The sequence below is a fragment of the Sander lucioperca genome, chromosome 12 (assembly GCF_008315115.2).
Source record: "Sander lucioperca isolate FBNREF2018 chromosome 12, SLUC_FBN_1.2, whole genome shotgun sequence".
In the NCBI taxonomy this organism is placed as follows: domain Eukaryota; kingdom Metazoa; phylum Chordata; class Actinopteri; order Perciformes; family Percidae; genus Sander; species Sander lucioperca.
The window spans coordinates 10,625,631-10,644,234 of NC_050184.1; the positions used below are offsets into that span (position 1 = coordinate 10,625,631).

At 37.9% G+C, this 18,604-nt stretch overlaps 1 protein-coding gene across 5 annotated transcripts in view; it reads left to right on the top strand.

Annotated features, from left to right (window-relative positions):
* Positions 1 to 17,440, top strand: part of bsna (bassoon presynaptic cytomatrix protein a) — a 168,030-nt gene extending 150,590 nt beyond the window's left edge. For 4 of the 5 annotated variants that reach the window (XM_036008276.1, XM_036008280.1, XM_036008279.1 and 1 more), the window contains 4 exons: positions 618 to 673; positions 2,478 to 2,621; positions 5,336 to 5,429; positions 10,608 to 17,440. In XM_036008276.1, the coding sequence (XP_035864169.1) occupies positions 618 to 658 (41 nt within the window). In that variant the 3' untranslated portion in view covers positions 659 to 673; positions 2,478 to 2,621; positions 5,336 to 5,429; positions 10,608 to 17,440. The remainder of the gene's footprint in view (positions 1 to 617; positions 674 to 2,477; positions 2,622 to 5,335; positions 5,430 to 10,607) is intronic. The other variant, XM_036008277.1, reaches the window with a different exon arrangement.
* Positions 17,441 to 18,604: the final 1,164 nt, after the last annotated feature.

An 18,604-nucleotide genomic window follows, 5' to 3' on the forward strand; every position in this document is an offset into this window, starting at 1 on the left:
TACAGAGGGACAAAAAGCAACTTCAAAGAGACAAAAATGACTACTGAGGGAGTACAAAAGACATAAAATGCAACTACAAACAGACAAAAAGTGACAACAAAGAGACACAAATGACTACAGAGAGACAAAAAGTGATGACAGAGACGCAAAACGACTACAGAGAGACGAAAAGTGATAACAGAGAGACACAAATCGACTACAGAGAGACAAAACGTGACTAGAAAGAGACACAAAATGACTACAAAGATACATAAATGCCTACAGAGAGACCAAAAATTATGCCAGAGACACAAAAAGACTACAGAGAGAAAAAGGTGACTACAAAAAGACACTAAACAACTACAAAGAGACACAGAACGACTGCCACATCCATGTAATGACCATGACATTGCAAAGCCCCTGTCTTAATAGTAACTCATTAGAGTGCTATCAAGTTGCACAACAACCAAACAAAAAAAATTACATGCCTTCCTACAATGTACTGCCCATCATTAACTTGATCATTAAGAATGCAAACATGATTTTACCTTCATGAGATGTGAGTTTTACTACTAAGTCACTTTGTTCTTACCCCTGAGTTAACATATATTTAACCTCTTTTGTCCACTTTTCTCCAGCTATCACCGGTTTTGGCAAGAAGTTCACCTCTTTATTCTGAGGTGCTAAGATTAAGGTACGTATTTACCTTAGTTCCTTTCTCCTATTCAATTAAATTTTATTTATAGTATCAAATCATAACAAGAGTTATCTCAAGACACTTTACAGATAGAGCAGGTCTAGACCACACTCTATAATTTACAAAGACCCAACAATTCTAATAATTCCCCCAAGTGCCAGCATGTAATGCGACAGTGGGGAGAAAAAAACTTCCTTCTAGGCAGAAACCTCGAGTGGTGAGAAAAAACGTCCTTTTAGGCAGAAACCTTGGACAGACCCAGGCTCTTGGTGGGTGGGCATCTGCCGGTGCCGGTTGGGGGTATGGTGAACAGTGGCAATTATAGTAACAATAGAGATAATGGAACTATGATTAGAAATAGTAGTTGTAGCAGATCAGGGCATAGCAGGGAGTAGTAGGGCGTAGCAGGGCGCTGAGCAGGACCACAGCAGCAGCTGCAACAACCATGATTTAGGTGCCACCCTAATCCAAGGACAACTGCGAGGCAAGAAAACATAAGGAATCTGTATCCCAATAAGACAAAAACAAGACAACTCCTTCATAAAAGAAGCAGCACTGAAAACACACTAGGAAACTATAAGGTGATTTATTATCTACTTGGGCTTTTATTTTATGGGAAAGCTTGTAGCTGAGGTTCTTTCATTTAAATCAGCTTACCTCAAGCAGTTTGAAAGCATCAGTTTGCCATTTAACTCTATTTAATTTATTGTCTTGTTTTTCCCTGAGTTGAAGATTGTGTTCATTATTTATAAACTCCTCGTAGATCTTTTATGTAGAACTCCCTTAACATAGAAGTCATAATTCAGTTTATAAAATCTAGCCAACAGCATGACTGTGCATATGAAAAGAATCAAAAGATACAGGGTAATCATCAGACAGCCACAGTATTTTTGGTCAATAATTCATGTACAAGGAGCTGAAAACATTTTTTTTTTCTTCAGTGAACAAGTGCATCTCAACATTAGGTATTAAAATAAATCTCTGAGATGCAGCTGGTTCAAAGTCTACTGGGATGTTGACAAATAGCTACAGCTTGTTGCATTTTGACTCTTGTAGGCAGCAGAGAGTGGGTGGCTTAAAGTGGTTTACTCAGAACAGATGGTGTGTTCCTAAAAGCAGTGTGTCTGTGTCTGAGTGTTTGTGTGTTTTCTTCTCTGTCTGGGTTTCTTGTTTGTGGTCCTCTAGCTGCTCTGCTCTGAATGTGCAGGGTGAAAATTTTACATTGACAATGGCAACTTATTCCTGCTATGACGCACTGTCTACATCAAGCAGAATGAGTGTTTACACAGCAGGTTATCACAGCTAAATACACATAGATGTGACGTAGCGGCGTTAAGTCAAGGGTACATATACTGTACACACTACCACTACCAGAGCTGTGGACTTGACTGCTTTGACATTTGATTTACTTGAGACTGGACTTCTGACTGGAATCAAGAAACCAAAACTAAGTCTCAAGTTTTGATGTTTTTCAAAATAAGACAGCGACAGACAAGCCTTGCCTCCCTGCACATGTCAAATATATTTTATTATTGGGCCTGTGCATTGAAAATGCCCATGTTGTATCATGTTATTTACAATTTCTATTTCCAGCATTTTGCTTATTAACACATTTTTAAAGACCATTCTCAAATAACGGGAGACTTCTTTAAATGGGGAATCCTACCCTGAGTATGAAAATAACCTACCTGCTGTGTTTTTGAGGTCCAGCAACAACGCTGCTTTAATTAAGTACGTTTTTTTAACATGAAATTAAAAATAATATTAAATAAACTGACTGAATGTCTCTATGTTTTTGCAGGACTATGTAAATGTCGAATGACAAAGTCACGAGGCCCCGTACCAGAAAAACCTGTGAAATTCCCCCTGCTTTTGTTTTACTAAGAAAGGGAGGAAGGAGAGAGAGAGAGAGAGAGGGGAACAGAGAGGAGAGCTGAGCATACTGGTGAGTACTTAAATTGTTATTTAACCAGAGGTGGAAAGATTACTAGAACATTGTACTTTATACTACTATTGTACAAGTAAATGCAATTTTACTCAAGTAAAATTACTTGTGTAGAAAATTACCTAAAAAGTAAAAAGTAGGTCAATAAAATGTACTCTTAGTAAACGTTATTGCATTAAATTTTTTAAAGGAGCAGGGGGGATGGGAAAGGGGGCAGGGGGCGGCTACACGTACACACTAGTGGAACAATATCAGCAACATGATCCCTCATGTTAACTACGCAGAGTTGCAACAATGTTTACCATTATCCCAAAAGGCTGTGATCCTTGATTTGATTGCATTGTTATGCATTTGTACTGCTCCCTAAATACTAGGCTCCACCCGGGTGCAACTGTCGTTCTGCACCCTTCCCACCCGCTGGCGGCTGACCCTTGGACAATGAACGTAAACGTTTACAACATGTATCTGTGTCAGCTGAGTGCAGAGAGTTCAGCCGCAGACACACCTGCAGCTTGTTCTCTGCTTACCTCTCTTTCTGAAACGGGCTGGAGTTACCCCTATTTCTCAGGTTTAAATAACCTCCCTTTCTGAAACAGAAAACCCAAAGTTTCCCTCATCTCAGGGTTAACAAACTCAAGAGTTTTCAATAAACCTGCTTTCTGAAACGGACCTTTATCTCATGTGACTTTTGTTTTTACTCTGTAACAGATGCGACTTAAAATTTAGGAAAGTACGATACTTGTGATAAAAAGTACTTAAGTAAAAGTAAAATTACAGATTTTAAAAAAGTGAATACACACAAAAACGACTTTGTGACAGTTTTTTTAGTTTTATTTTGTTACTTCCACCCCTGCATTTAACCTGCAAACACTTTAAGTCTTAGTAGGTAATTGTATCTTCTACCACAGTTTCAGGCCAGGAACTGTGGCCAGCTAGCCTGGGAAAACCCGACAAACTTCCGGCAAATTTGAGATTTGCTCTGTAAGTCAGTCTGGCCAAGAGCCCATTCAAGCCCATTTCCAATTTTTCCAAATCGAGGCACCAATCACAACCGTTGCGGTGGGCTTTACACGATGACGATAGCGCAACGATGGCAAGCAGCTTTTTGTTTACATTCAACATGACGGCCACCGAAGCGCAGCAACCAGTTGATGCCGCTGTCCCTGCTACGTCTATCCAATTGCGCCCAGAGGCATTTGAGCGGCGTCCGTTTGTGACGCCCCTTTAGAAATGAGCTGTGAATGAACGTTCCCCAGACCCACTCTCAGTTACAACTGAGAAGGGTCTGGTGTCAACCAGGCTAGTGGTCAGCCAACAGTCTGCAGCTTTTCATTCACCAGCTGTTTTCACTAATTACCTCACCATCAACCAGGGGAGCAGATTATCAAAATCAGCTGCTGCAGTGGTTGAAATCCATGTTTGGTTGCAGAAACTTTTGAGCCTTTGACCAGAATCTGGTTCAATAGCATGTTTATGTCATATGGGAGTTGGTCATTGCGGGTTGAAAATGTAGCACTATATCTATTAAATTTGGGTTTAATTAACTTGAACAACAGGCTTAAGCTGACATAAGGCATCCATGTTTGTTTGCTTTTCCGGCACTACTGTATCATTGCCCTTCAAGTGAGATGTATCTTTCAGAGATGAGCTTTCAGAAAAATAAATGTTTCAATTTCCATGTTACCACAACTCTGAAATGAACACAGCATAACCTTGAAGAGACCAAAACTAATGGTGCGTTCTGGTGACCTAAATGCTAAAGAGGGAAAGATGCTAATTTTTCAACCGGCTGAAGCGAGTCATCCGGCGGAGTCTTACCGGTGGGTTAACGTGGACCTCCGGGTACTGGCGCCATTTATCTGCATGTACGGCAGTACACAGAAAATCTGCTAACTTTCCTTTAAGTTACCAGCTAACGATAGCGCTAGCTAGCTAGTTTGGTTGGCAAGGTGCTTACCGATTGCTAAACAAGACATTTTTAGGTGACCAAAATGTTCCAATTAACTTTGATGAAGTGAAAACACACAGTGAGAGGGTCAAAGTTTAAGACGAAAACATGGACAGCACCACAAAAACAAGTTCACAGCTATTTAATGTACACAGGGCTATAGTTAGCATTGCTAAGAATCTATCATGATTGACAGGTTAGCGTGTTGCCACGCCCTAATGCATGCCCTGCTTTATCGTCAATTTAAAAAACAACTGGAACATAATTTAAAAAAATTAACATCATGCTGTAATAAGGAAGACTTAAAACTAGTGATTGAGACCAAAAACCCATTATGAAAATATTTACTGAGGTAATAAATCTAGTGAAAAGTAGGGGCATTTTCCCATAGACTTCTATAGAAACTTATTTTTGCAACCAGTGGCGTCGCCCCCTGTTGGAAATGAGATTGAATGCAGGTTTAAGGCTTTTCCACATTGGCTTTACTTTTCAGACCCTGAAGCTCCAGCCATTATTTTTACAGTCTATGGTTTTGACATTTATCTTTATCGCATGTTGGATAATTTGCAAATAGTCTACCAAAAATAATGGTAAATATATTAATATAACTTTATGCAGTACTCTGGGATTAACAACATATCCTGTGGGCACATTGGGAAACAGTGGAGATTATGTCTGGTCCAATATTGTCCAACTATGTGTCAGAAGGTGGATGTTTTGATTAAGTAAAAAAACTTGTCTGAAATGCTGATGCTTCCTCTTGCAGCCAACAAGGACTGGAATCCTCTGGACACTTCATGTCTCAGGCCTGAGCACACACTGGCAGAGAGAACATGCTGCTCTCTCTGGCAGGCCAGACAGTAAGTTACTTTTAACTTTGCCTAACTTATTGAGGTCTTTTTTAAACCACACTGTACATTTTTTGTGTAAAATTCTAAACATTTACTTTGTAGTATGCGTTTAACTGTTAGGATAATAATTACTTTATTTCCCATGTATTGCTGTATGCCACCGTGTCCTTCTTAATACTACCACTAGGAGGCATCTAAAAGTCAGAAATATTCAAATATTATTAGAATTATAAGAAATATTCAAAGAACATAGGCGCTTTAAAAGAATTACACTTTGATACTTTGTAATGCTGTGTGAAGTGATCGGCTGCAAATCTGGAAAATTAGCTAGCACTGACAAATTATTAATTTTCAAGGTTGATGAATAAGCTATTAAAACATAATTTAGAGCATCATTGGGCACTAAAGCTCTCCACTGAAACCCACAATCTATGTGTATGTAGGTTTTGCGTTATCTGGATCAAATGATCTTACAGGGTGTGGAAAATGATTGCTTTTAACTGAAGAATTTAGCTCTAAAAACCTATATGAGTTGTTATAGTTACACACTTTTCTGTAGTTTGGATCCAGATGTCTACCACATGATTGATTGACATACAATCTTTGAACAAACACCAACACAGGAAATTAATTAGAGAAATTAAAGGTTTGCTGTTGAATTTTTGACCTCCAGATGCAGTACACAGTGCTGCCAATGGTGTCACACTATCCCACTGATCAACAGATGTTGGTAGCACGCTAATATATGCTGCAATGCGCCAACAAAAGCAGAGAAGAAGAAGACTTCAAGCTAGTACACATTAGATGTAAACAATGCTGGATTTATTATACTTTAAATCTTAGCAAATGTTTAATGAGGAAATGGATTCAACACATTTGTTAGATACACACAATGCATGTCAATGAGTAAATATAACTTGTTTGTTTACTAGAAAACTCCACAGGGCACCTTTAAAAAAACAGCAATATTAATATTACCCTTATGAAACAGATCTTGTACTCTGAGCACAAAGCACCATTTTAATTTACGTATCACTTTGTCTTCAGGGCATTTGTACTTCTGTAATAATCCATCTCCATATCTCAATTTTTGTTATGTGGAGACAAGCGGCCTGTGCTGCTTGTTCCTCCAGATCAGACTGAAGCCAGTTTTGTCGCTGTTTCTGTGTTTTTGCAGCTGTTGTATTGTAGCCTGCTCCTGAAAATCACTGGCATCTGGGTTGTGTGAGTTTAAAATCCTGCAGTCAGCTCGGCCAGAAATAAATCCACAAAAGTCATTCTTTTTTCCAAGTGCATGCCAGGGATTTATGAACTGCAGTCTGACTTTAACCTATTAGAGTAAATTGACAATGTAACATCAAACAAAAAGGATCAGAATCAGGCATGTAGGTCTTTTAATGAACCAAAGTATCAAAGTAATGTAAAACACTGCTCGGAAATGAAACTAAACTAGCATCAGTGTCTTGAAGGTATATTTAAGGGTTTATTTATCTTCACGTTGTTGATAACAACATCACAGAAGTCAGAATTATTGTGACGAACACCTAAAGACCTCACAACCTAAATATAAACCTGTGAGACAAAATCCTATAAACAACAACACTGAAAATATAAAGAAAAAAACTCCTCCTAAGTGGTTATGCCAACTTCGTCAAACCGTGCTTGAGTATTGGCTATAATTTGCTATTCACATGAATTAGCTTCAACACCTTAATGTGTGTTACAAATGCAGTATTTGTTGCATAAAAGTTCAGAAGTAGAGGTTTAATGTATCACATATTTATCTTTTGTATATCTCTGAAAAATGTTGTGATGTCCTTGTGTGATTACAGTCAACTATTTAAGTCACGGTTGCTACAACGGTTGCTACAACATTAGTTAGCTTACTAATCATCAAGTGGTAATCATGCATTATTTGCCAAGAGCAGATTTTGTAGGGCAGTAAATAAAATAAGTTGACAGTGAATGTTTTGCAGACGCGTTCAACATGAACAGGCATTAGCTAATACAAAACATATTGCAAATTATAATGATGATTGTAATGTTTAGGAGTCAGGTTTGAGGGAATGTCAGGTCATTTCATGGCATGTGGCTCTGACACAGGGTGTAGATGTGTTTTTTTGTGAGTTGGGGCAGTAAAAATAGAATCAGCAATAGGAAAATCTATTGTTTTTTTTCATTGGAAGTCTTAGCCTTGGTGCAATGGGTTTTGAAGCTTTTGATGCACAATGGGGAGATCAGCAGGCATTGATGTTGCTGCTGTATTTCAGAGCATGCACAGTGTTTCATATGTGCCATAAACGATAATGTACTGAGCCTGGACTCTGTGTGTTTGTGTGTGCTGTGCAGCCATGCGCTGACTAAGTGCCTCATGTGACTCTCTCTCCTCCCACACTCTACCGCTGCTGTCAAACATCACTGCTTTTTTTTTTTCTCTCTTCTTCTTTTGCTCTCACTTTCTCACTTTCCTGCTGTCTCTCCTCTCTCTGTAGGATTTCACTTTCTCATTCGCTTTCTCTCTCTGCACGTCTTGTCTTGTTACTTCTACACTGTAAGGATCTCCCCCTTTTTTGTTCTCCATCTCTGCCATTTCTACTTTCATTCCCCCACTCATTATATGCTGTAGCTTAAAAAAAAAAAAAAAAAATCCCAGTACACAAACATACGTATGTGTCCATACTGTGTATCCTTTTGGCCACATAATGTTTTCCCCCCCTCCCTCCATCTCTCTGTGAGTCAGCTAGCTGCTTGTTGCATACCAGCCCTCACTTGGACAGATTAAGTCTAGTTCTGGGCACATATAATATACCGCATGTTTGGAGAAGTTAATCTGGGTCAGGCACAGTGGGAAAGAAAACCAGAAGGCAGTGATTCTAAAAAAGATACATACAGTGTATATTCATTTGGGAAACATACTGGACCTACTAGGAAACAGGAGTTCATGGAGGGGGCGAAGACAACCTGTAAATATGAATAGACTTCCAAAGCTTTAAAGGTCTGATACATAATTTGGCAAAGAATGAATAAATAGTGTGTATTTTATGATTATTTAGAAATAGTTACACACAAATCACCCAGAAATTACTAAATAAATGTGTGTACCAGCCAGTTTTACAGGTTTAGGCAATGAAAACTCCTTAAGGTCATTCTCACTACTTCCTGCATTGGCAATGGATGCTGAACCTAAATCAGCATGCAGCATATTTGCATTTAAATGTAATTTACAGGACACAGGTGATGCTAGTGTCTGGGGTACACAGGTGTTTTGCATTGGGCATAATTACTGCAGTGTCTATATATACACTGAGGTGCTCGCTCACTCTGTTTGCCCTGTTAGCCTGATGCAAGGTGTAGGTGTATGACCAAACACAAGAATGAAAAATAAAGAGTGTGCAGTTCCCTGTTTGCAGAATGAGTTCTATTTGAACAATACAAAGACAAAAAACACTAAAGCACTACTAGTTTGCACAATGAAAGGCCTCTACTTCAGGGCTGTGCAGCAAAGTTGAAGTGCCTGATTATGTGACTTCACTCTTGTGTCATTTCAGGCAGCAAAGTACAAAACATTTTTATTTTTATCATGACTTTATGTTGATGAGGCTGCTTACCCTTACTGCACATAGTATATACGCTGCTGCCTGGTTCATGCGGGAAATACTTACTAAAACAACGCACTCATTTTGATTTTTTTTAACCTTTTTGTTGCCACACTGTTTTCTTGACTAAAAAAAATATTTTTACTCTTGCTTCTGTTTCCACTATCATTACTGCTCCTTGTAGTGAGATGAAGGAAGATCTGAGGATTGAACCTTCCTGTAATGGATAAATGAAATACACTGACTGGATGCTCACATATAGTACAAAGATGCATGACATACAGATACCAGCGTGATATGGGCTTCCTAAACACAAATCAGTGACATTGCTGATTTAATTGAACAGAAAAATGTTGATTCAACTAAGATCTTTGTCAGGTCTACATGATAAATTGGAAAATAAAATGGACTTTAAGGGAAAACTCAAGAGAAGGCATGGTTTTGTTTTGCCAAAACGCGATTTAAATATGTCAGTACAGTATGCTGTAGATGAGCAGTGTATTTCCTAGGCTTATCCACCATCTAGTGGCCAACTTTATTTTTTACAGTTTTACAACTCTATACAGCATTCACCTTCATTTGAGTAGAGAGGCTCCCTGTGTGTTTTTGCCATTCAAAAAACGACCCCAAGCTACATTATTTGACTACATATAACTTACAAGCAGCTTTAAAACACAACACAACCTGGCATATTCAGACTCACCATGCTAAATCAGATCATTAGTTTTGTGTATTCTCCCCTGTCCTGCCTATTCTATTCGGTGTTGCTATCAATTGAATAGGTGTCAGCCTAGTCTATATCGACAACGTTTCATTTATGGAACTGTTTCAGTGCCGGAGGTTCTGCCAGATGTCCCTCATTTCTGGCCGGATGTCCGTCACCTTCCGTGGGGTCTCTGCAGGGTAAATCCAGACAGCTAGCTAGACTATCTGTCGAATCTGTTTCCTCTTGCACGACTAAAACAACTTTTAAATGTATGCATGTTCCACCAAAACAAGTTCCTTCCTGGGGCTCTTTTGCAGAGGCACCGTTATTCGTCCGGCGCTTAACGCTGCCCAAGGTGATTGTGATTATTTTAAAAGAATGCCAATAAACCAAAGCACATTTTATCCTATCCCAGAATGTTGTGTGGACTAGCCAGATCCTTCTTCGCACTGTGGAGGAAGGTCTGGCAACGTGAGACTAGTGTCAGCCCAATGCATTATAAACTTTAATGGTTTAATGTCTGGTCACCCAGACATTGTTCATTTATTGAGCTCCTGTGCTACAATTTTTTATTCTATAAATTATTAAAAAAATATTTTGAAGCACAGCAGTTGCTGTGTACTAAACAGTGTTTACTATGGTGTTCATATATGAGAAATATTCAAGTCTTATTACTGTATTATATATATATATATATATATATATATATATATATATATATATATTGTGTAAACAAGGTGAACAACAGTTACAGGTGGTCATTTTGATGAACTGTTGTCACTGAAATATACACATCTTTTTTAAGCATATCAGACATACAGAGGCCGTATCAAAACGGTTGTGTTAAATAGTTTTGACTAAATTAGCTTTTTTGTTTTTTTACAGATCATGCCAAGCCAACACCCATGTTTAGAAGGACTACCCTCTATCCAGTGTCCCTAGCCAAAGAATTGGTCTCCACCAAACTACCACAGAGTCCTAGAACCAACCTGTAGCAGTTAGACACATCTCCGCTCCTTCATTACAAAAGAGCAACTGGCAGCCAAACATGACAGCAAAATTCAAGAAGTTTTGTTTTGTTTTTGCTGGTCTTCCTCCATGCCAGTAGAGGGAGCCTACTTACATCACTGGAGATCTACACAGCCGTTGAGGACGAGTAGAACCAATGGAAGCCATGTACCACCTCAGCCCTCCATGTGGATTTTACACTGCAGCTTCAATGGAAGGAAATAAAAGGGAGGTGCAATTCTACTTCTATATGCTGATGACTTCACCATTTATATGAGAGCTGCTTCTTCCTGCTTACAGGACATGGTAGCTTTACCACAGGCATGGTGGCATGCTAGGATCCTTGGTTTCACAGTCCTGTGCTCAAACTAGGAATAACAGCAACAAACCAGCCTCTCTCCTCTTTTCTATCTCTTCTCTAAGTAAAACAAGAGTGGGGAAAATAAACTTATAAAACTTGCTGAGGTACTGCAGGTTTTTCTGGTACTAAAGACCTCTTGTTAATCACCTATCGGGAAGGAAATTAATGGAAATGTCACGTTGAATGAATAAGACAATGCTAACGACATATCTGACACACAGAGAACCAGTGTGTCGGCTAGCATTTCTTTCCACGTTTTGTTTCTATCTACATTCCAGATTGGAACTATTGAAACCTTTTGCTCCCCCTCTTCCTCACCTCTCTGCGTTTCTTGAATGCTGATTCTTCTTTATTTAAAATCCCCGCCCAACGATCCTCAACTTGCCATGTCTTTAAAGAAGTGTAGTGGATTAAAAAAAAAGTAGGAATTTGGAATGCATGGAACTTTATATCCAAGACCTTACACTGTTCATCATTACTTAAAAGAGGCCATAAAGACACTGGGAAACACATCTTAGCTAGATGACGTAAACAATAACAAAGAAGAGAGATTTCCGGAGCAACTCACAGGAATCGGGCCACGGGAATAGGAAGAGCCTTTTGTTTTTTTTAAGTAAAAAAAAATGTTTGCGATTGGTATTTGGAGTGAAGCCGTATGTGGTCGGGTTGTTTTTCAGCCATTGCAAAGCCATTAAGACAACATTTACCTGCAGTGCTTGTGGTGATGGGGTTTCTCCAACTGCTCCACAACATTTGGCTCTCGGATATGTCTCATGTTGTTGTTGGTGGTTATCATTTCTTGTGTTCTCTTCATTTTTTTTATAATTTAGTTTTGTTTATTGCCTGGTTTTTATGTTGCAGGTTACCAATTTTGCCTTAATCATTCTTAAATATTTTATTTTAAAGTAAAACTGGCATCTTTTTTATTACACCCTGTAAACATATTTAAATCACACCCTTTTTTATGTAGTAATATCAGCTGGAACACTGGCCACAGTGAGATTAATTTATATTTTTTAAATTAACTTTGTTTTTGATAATTGTTTGTGATATTAATTTTCTTTTATTTATGTTTTGTAATGTTTTGTTACCTTCATCATGCCCTCCGTCAATTGTTTGACTCTTATTTATTATTAATACTTTTAGAGGTAAGAAAGTAAAGAGCACAATCTTGTGTCATTTAAAAAGTTGGTGGAATAGAAACATGTTGCCTCCGTCTGTCTTACTTACCACTGATGTACTGCTCAAGTCTGACTTAAACGTACCACCAAACGTACTACTGCTGTACTAATACATCAGAGAGCAGGAGCTCAACTATAAACAAGAGTTTGGTACCACCCAGATCTTCTCCTCCAACCAACAGTGAGACATCGTGTCTTCAATCAGCCACTCGGTGGATCGGAGTAATACGCTGCTTGTATTAGCCAGCTGGAGTCTTATCTGAAAGCACTGCAGGGCAGCAGAGAGGCACTGAAAAGCAGACCAGTCACACATCACGGCCGAACTGGACTTGACATCGTCACCTGCGGGGGTTCGGGTTTCAATGGGATTCTTCTGACCCTCCAAGATGGATGTTTATTGGGAGCGCCGCCAAGCTCCTTACACATCAGTGTGTATCCGCATGTGTCTTCACACTTCAATGGTGTCAAAAAAGAAAGGGAGAAAAAAATTCGCACTCATGTGACTGAGGAACCAAAAGTAACACACTTGGTTGTGTCACAAAGTCACTTGCCTTTTTTTTTATTTTTAATTTTCTATCATGGTGGCGTCCAGACCTGTAACCCAACCCCCGAAAACCTCTCTCTCATACTGTCAGTTGTCATGGAAACTTCTCAGGTCAGTGTTCTCCCTGCTGTTGCTCCTGCAGTGCATTGTGGAATCTGCGGTTCGGTACTCAAACCTACTCTGTCGGGCCAAACATTGCGAGGCCTTCAGCGAAACCAACGAACCAACCAACTTCTGCTGTATATTGTCTGTGTGAACGCTCGCTGGGAACCTTCGCATGCCGCCCGGCGCAGAAAACCTTAAAGTCACCTCTATATTGTTCTGTTCCTAATGTTTGTATGTATGTGTGGGGGTCTGTATGCGTGTATTTAACGACCATCATCCAATGTGGAAAAAGAAAAGAAAACAAGACAAACACGAGTTCAACCACAACACATATGGTGGGCAGAAGAGGCAACCTCTCATCTCCAGTCCTTCTATGCAATGAATCATATTTGGAAAAATAGAAACATGAGGAGGAAAAGGGAAGTGAAAATACACGAATGGGTCAAGTAATTAAAAAAAGGCACAATCATGTATTACACCTTTGGTTATTCTAATATCAAGTTTGCTTTGTTTTGGCATCCCACATAGATCAAAATAAGGACATTCTGTGAATTTGTGTGTGTGTATAATATAGGTCACCAGTAAGCTAGGAAATAACAAGGGTCTTTGTATTACTTGTGTTAACCTGGCACCTGGTTCAGGGTCCCCTGTCCTCCCCCACTGGGAGTCTCTGCCAAAGGGTCTCTCTATAAAGATGTGTTTATGACAGCTGGGAAATGGCAATCAGAGCTGAGAGGATGAGTAAGGAAACGGCAGTGGTCCTGCCACAGATCCACCACTGTTTTTTTTTAAATGTTTCATGGAGTAGAAATTTGCCATACAAATATAATTCAACAAGAAAATGTCAATGGTCAATCAGTGATTTCCATTAAGAATTGTCTGTTAGGAAAACTGCATAAAAATAAACCTAAAATGTTCATGAGCAAAAACAAAAGTCTCACAAAAGATGCTACGCTATAAATAGTCAATTTGCTGTTCTATTAGATAAGTATTTCCCAGACAAACAAGGAAATAAAATGCATTTTAAATGGGTAGTTAGAGGAAGCACTGAAAGATCCCAGCTGTCATGAAAGCATCTGCTGTCGGCCATCTTTTTTTGTTTTGCTTCAAGCAGGGGTTAACAGAATATACAGAAAAGTTGTCCAGAGATTTATATAAAAATAGACTACATATATAATTTTTTTTAATTTTATTTGTTTAGATGACGAAGGCCCAAAACTCGGCTACCTGAATGTGCACTTGTTGTTGTTTTGCAGAGAGAGAAGTATTTAAAGAATATTTAGGTGAAACACAAAGCCAGTTCAAACACAAATATTTATATGCATATTATTGATAATAATATATCATTTATAGATTATATTTGATTAAAAATACTGTTGTAGGCTACTAGTGAAGTACTATTCAAGGCATTCCTAAATTTAATTAACTGGTGTGAGAGCGAGTTTGTATGTGTTTAAAGGTGCACAGTAACTCCTTTACAACTCCTTCACTTTACTTCAAGTCACTGAAACTGTGTAAAAGAAGTCAGTATATATTTTTTGTGAAACATTTATGAAATGATTTATCTATGTAAGAATTTATTTTATCATAGTGAGAGGGGATAGAAAGCTGGCTGGGAGCGAAGAAAGAAGAGAGATTTAGGTTTAAAATCTATAGACAGAGTGAGAAATTATGTTTATACAGATGTTATCTATTGCTGGATGTATGCACAACCACAATTATCAATTGTTAAAAATCTTTTTAATTGAAGTTATACTTTTGAGTCTGGCTAAACAGAAAAAAATACATCATCCTGTTTATTTTATCACAGAAAATCTGATTGGTGGGTGTTAAAAATTTACTTTTCTGGTAATGTGCTGTCAATTGATTGGTTGTTTTAACATACTTCCACAGGTTTCTCTTTCTCTATTTTATGTACAAGATTACAGGTCATCATGGTCGTTGCTTTTTTTGGGTCTTCGTAGAGTTAAATTCAGCTGTGTGATTATTCTGGTTCTGTTTGGATCTGGCCGTGGCCCTGACAAACCGCACCGAGCCTGGAGAGATCACTTCGCAGGTACACTGCCACCAGATCAGTGTCTTAAAATTAGTGTCAAAGTAGAACAAATAAAATGAGAGAGAGTTTAAAGTTATACCCAAATTAATAATAACTTCCTCTATTGTATGTCATATGTTTTTGGAAGTTTGTAAAAAATTAAAATGTTCAATAAAATGTTCCTCAATCACTTTTGCCTCAGGAAAGCACACACTAAATGCAGCATCGCAACTGAGATGATCAATAGACAATAAAAAATAATGGGTGCATTTATGCAGGCGCAATAAATTTTTAACACTTTACGACACAGATGTGCTCTTCCCATGACTGCTGTTGACAAGAGGAATTCAGCAGTCGCCATGAAGACATAAATAACAAGATCTGTGTCAAAATGTCTAAAAAAAAAACAAATTTTTTGCTCCTGTGTGAAAACAGCCACTGAAGGTGACTTAAATATGCATAGCAGCAAGGGCTTTTATACTAAAATACTGGTCACTGAAGAAAGCCATCCTGTTACTGCCCTCTAGCCAGTCGTGGTCTCTGTCTATACTCTGCATGGTGTCTGTCTATATCCAGGAAAGCAAGGTCAGACCACAGCAATCACCAGTGGGCAAAATCACCAAGCCACAGCCTGGTTTTTCAGAGGTGTTTGAAGCACAAATGTAGACAAAATTAAAATTAAAACTTAGAGTTGTGTTCCAAATCAAGATGTTAACAAATCGAGATCTGCTCGGAAATAGCTTCTTTAAGCCCCCCAAAAAAACAGAAACTAGTTTTCATGAGGGAAAAATGTACCTTTTTCTAAATATTAGGAGCTAAAATTCACTTTTATTCTTTCAAATTATGTTTTGGAACAAAACTCTTGTGTTTATAAGTTTGCAATAGAACACAAAGGGTCAAATTTCCAGACACATAGCCAAGAGAGGTTGCATCCATCAGATCTGTGTTTAAAAGAAGTCAAATCTCAAAAGTCTTGAGTCGTCTTTGAATCCGACATCAAGAGTCTTAGCAATAAGTTTGCATTTACACACACAGTCAGACATTCAGATTTTTGACCCTTTGTGGCACTGATCTGGTATCAGAATGAGGTATTTTTCTGACTATACAGCAATGAAAAAGGGAATGACAAACTCTTAGCGCCACAGACTTAAAAAGAGTCGACGGTATTTAAATGCAGCTTAGAATGCTTTTGGGAAACCCGGACTGCGTGTGTTTGTGTGTTCCTAACCAAAAAGCTAGCATACAGTGCTTGTAAAGTTCGTAGTGTAGCAACTGTCACCACTGCTCTTGCTGTCGGTCATGCAGACAGTCGTTGTGTATAGCAGGACCGGAGAACAATTTTAAAACCCACAAATATATATATATATATAAATATATAAAAAGAAGATGTTTCATAGGTGAGAGGTTGTAAAGAGAGAGAGAATGCTGAAACAAAAAAGAAAGTCCATCTTTCACTGTAAAACCATCAGGGAGCGTTTATTCATCTTTCACCTGTAATGAATCATCAAAGTACAATTACAAGTGCATGACCTGGACACCTCCCCCACCCAAACTACCCCCCCTTCCCCTCCCCCCTCGACCACCCATCCCTAGTCCTTTTCAACCTCTTCGACCTGTGACCTCCCACCTCACGGGCTGCCATCTTTTTCAAGTGTAAATACCAGATGAGAACCAGAGTCTGCTTTGAACAAATAACAACATGTAAATGCCATGAAGGACATGTTCTGTACAACATGTAAATCTCGAACATGCTAACATACCACAACACACACAGGCATGAGAGAGGCCTTTGCACACTACACAGCGACACAAGCTGGAGCGTATGCAAGCCTCCCTGCCCAAACCTGTGCTTTGTGTGAATAAAAACAACAAAACCTACATAACAAACAAGAACAGTTGTTGATTTGAATAATAAATGACAAAAATCGCATTGTATACATATGTGGCTGGCTCGTGAGAACTGTTTAAAACTCATTAAAAAGTTGTATTCGGATATAAAAAAAAAATTATAAAAACATATTGGTCTGTGTAGATTTTCTATACATGTTGTGTTTGTAAAATGAGATGACATCAAAAACAAAAAAAGGGAAAAATATTCTGGCTTCCATGTAATTTTTGGGGTGGACAGATTATTTTTTGAGAGATGAAGATAAGGAGGGTGAGATAGCAAATTGGATGATGGAGACGAGAAAAAAAAGAAATCATAAAATAACCCAAATGAATGAAGAAAAGAGGGTGAAAATAAAATACAGAAAAAGGTCGAGAGCCTAAAATGATTACAAAGTGTTCCATTCACTGTTGTAAGTGCAATGAGCTAAACTTCCTGTTTCCCCATTGTAAAACCTTGTGTATGTTTCCGTGTATTCCTCCTGTAAATGGGTGTAGTAGACCTGGTGCATCATGCCATGTAATGTGATGAATGACAAATTATGACCTTACAATACATTTCAATCAGGAAAAAATAAATAAAAGACAAATAAAAAATGGTTGTGTACTCTTATTTTAGTTTTTGTAACTGCATCCTGATGAAGTTTCATTCATTTTAGAATAATAGCATATATACAATCATTTATTTCATGTCATTTTTAGATATTTGCAAAAAGTGAGGACAAACATTTGTGTTTCTGTTCTAGAAGCTAGAAGTCCGAATGAAATCAACTTTGTTTAAAACATGTTTTATTCGCATTCTTAAGTGTAACAGCGACGTCTCTGGTCATGGTATAGTATGTTGAAAAAAGCCATTAAAAAGTCACAGTATGGTATGTGGAAAAATGTCAAATTAAAGTGTGTCGACAAAAAGGGATAAAAAAAAAAGAAGTCATAGTGTCGAATGAAGTGATAAAAAAGTCATATTAAAGTATGTTGAAAGAAGTCATAGTAAAGTATGTCAGGGAAAAAAATCATAAAGAAATTCATGGTATAGTATGTCGACAAAAAGTGATTAAAAAAAGTCATAGTATAGTATGTTGAAATAAAGTAATTAAAAGGTCATTGTATAGTATGTCAAAAAAGTCAATGTATACTATGTTATAAAAAGTCATAGTATAGTATGTCAGAAAAAAGTGATAAAAAAATCATGGTACTACCCGACGCAGAGGCCCAGGTTTCGAATCTGATCTGCGGCAATTTCCTGCATGTCTTCCCCCTCCCTCTCCCCTTTCATGTCTAAGCTGTCCCAGTGATTAAAGGCGGAAATGCCCAAAAAATATCTTAAAATAACGTTAAGGTGTAGTATGTTGAAAAAAGTGATAAAAAAAAGTCATAGTATAGAATGTCGAAAGAAGTCCTAAAAAGTCATAGAATAGTATATTGAAAAAAAAATCATAGTATAATATGTCAAAAAGAGTCACACAAAAGTAAATGTATAGTATGTCATAAGAAGTGATATAAAGTAATAGTATAGTATGTTGGAAAAAGTGATAAATAAGTCATGGTATAGTATGTTGAAAAAAGTCATGAAGTCATACTATGGTATGTTAAAAAAAGTCTAATTATAGTATGTCGACAAAAAGTGATAAAAAAGTCATAGTAAAGTCTGTCAAAAGAAGTCATAAAAAAGTCATAGTATAGTATGTCAAAAAAGTGATAACAACGTCATGGTATAGTATGTTGAAAAAAGTGATAAAAAAGTCATAGTATAGTATGTCG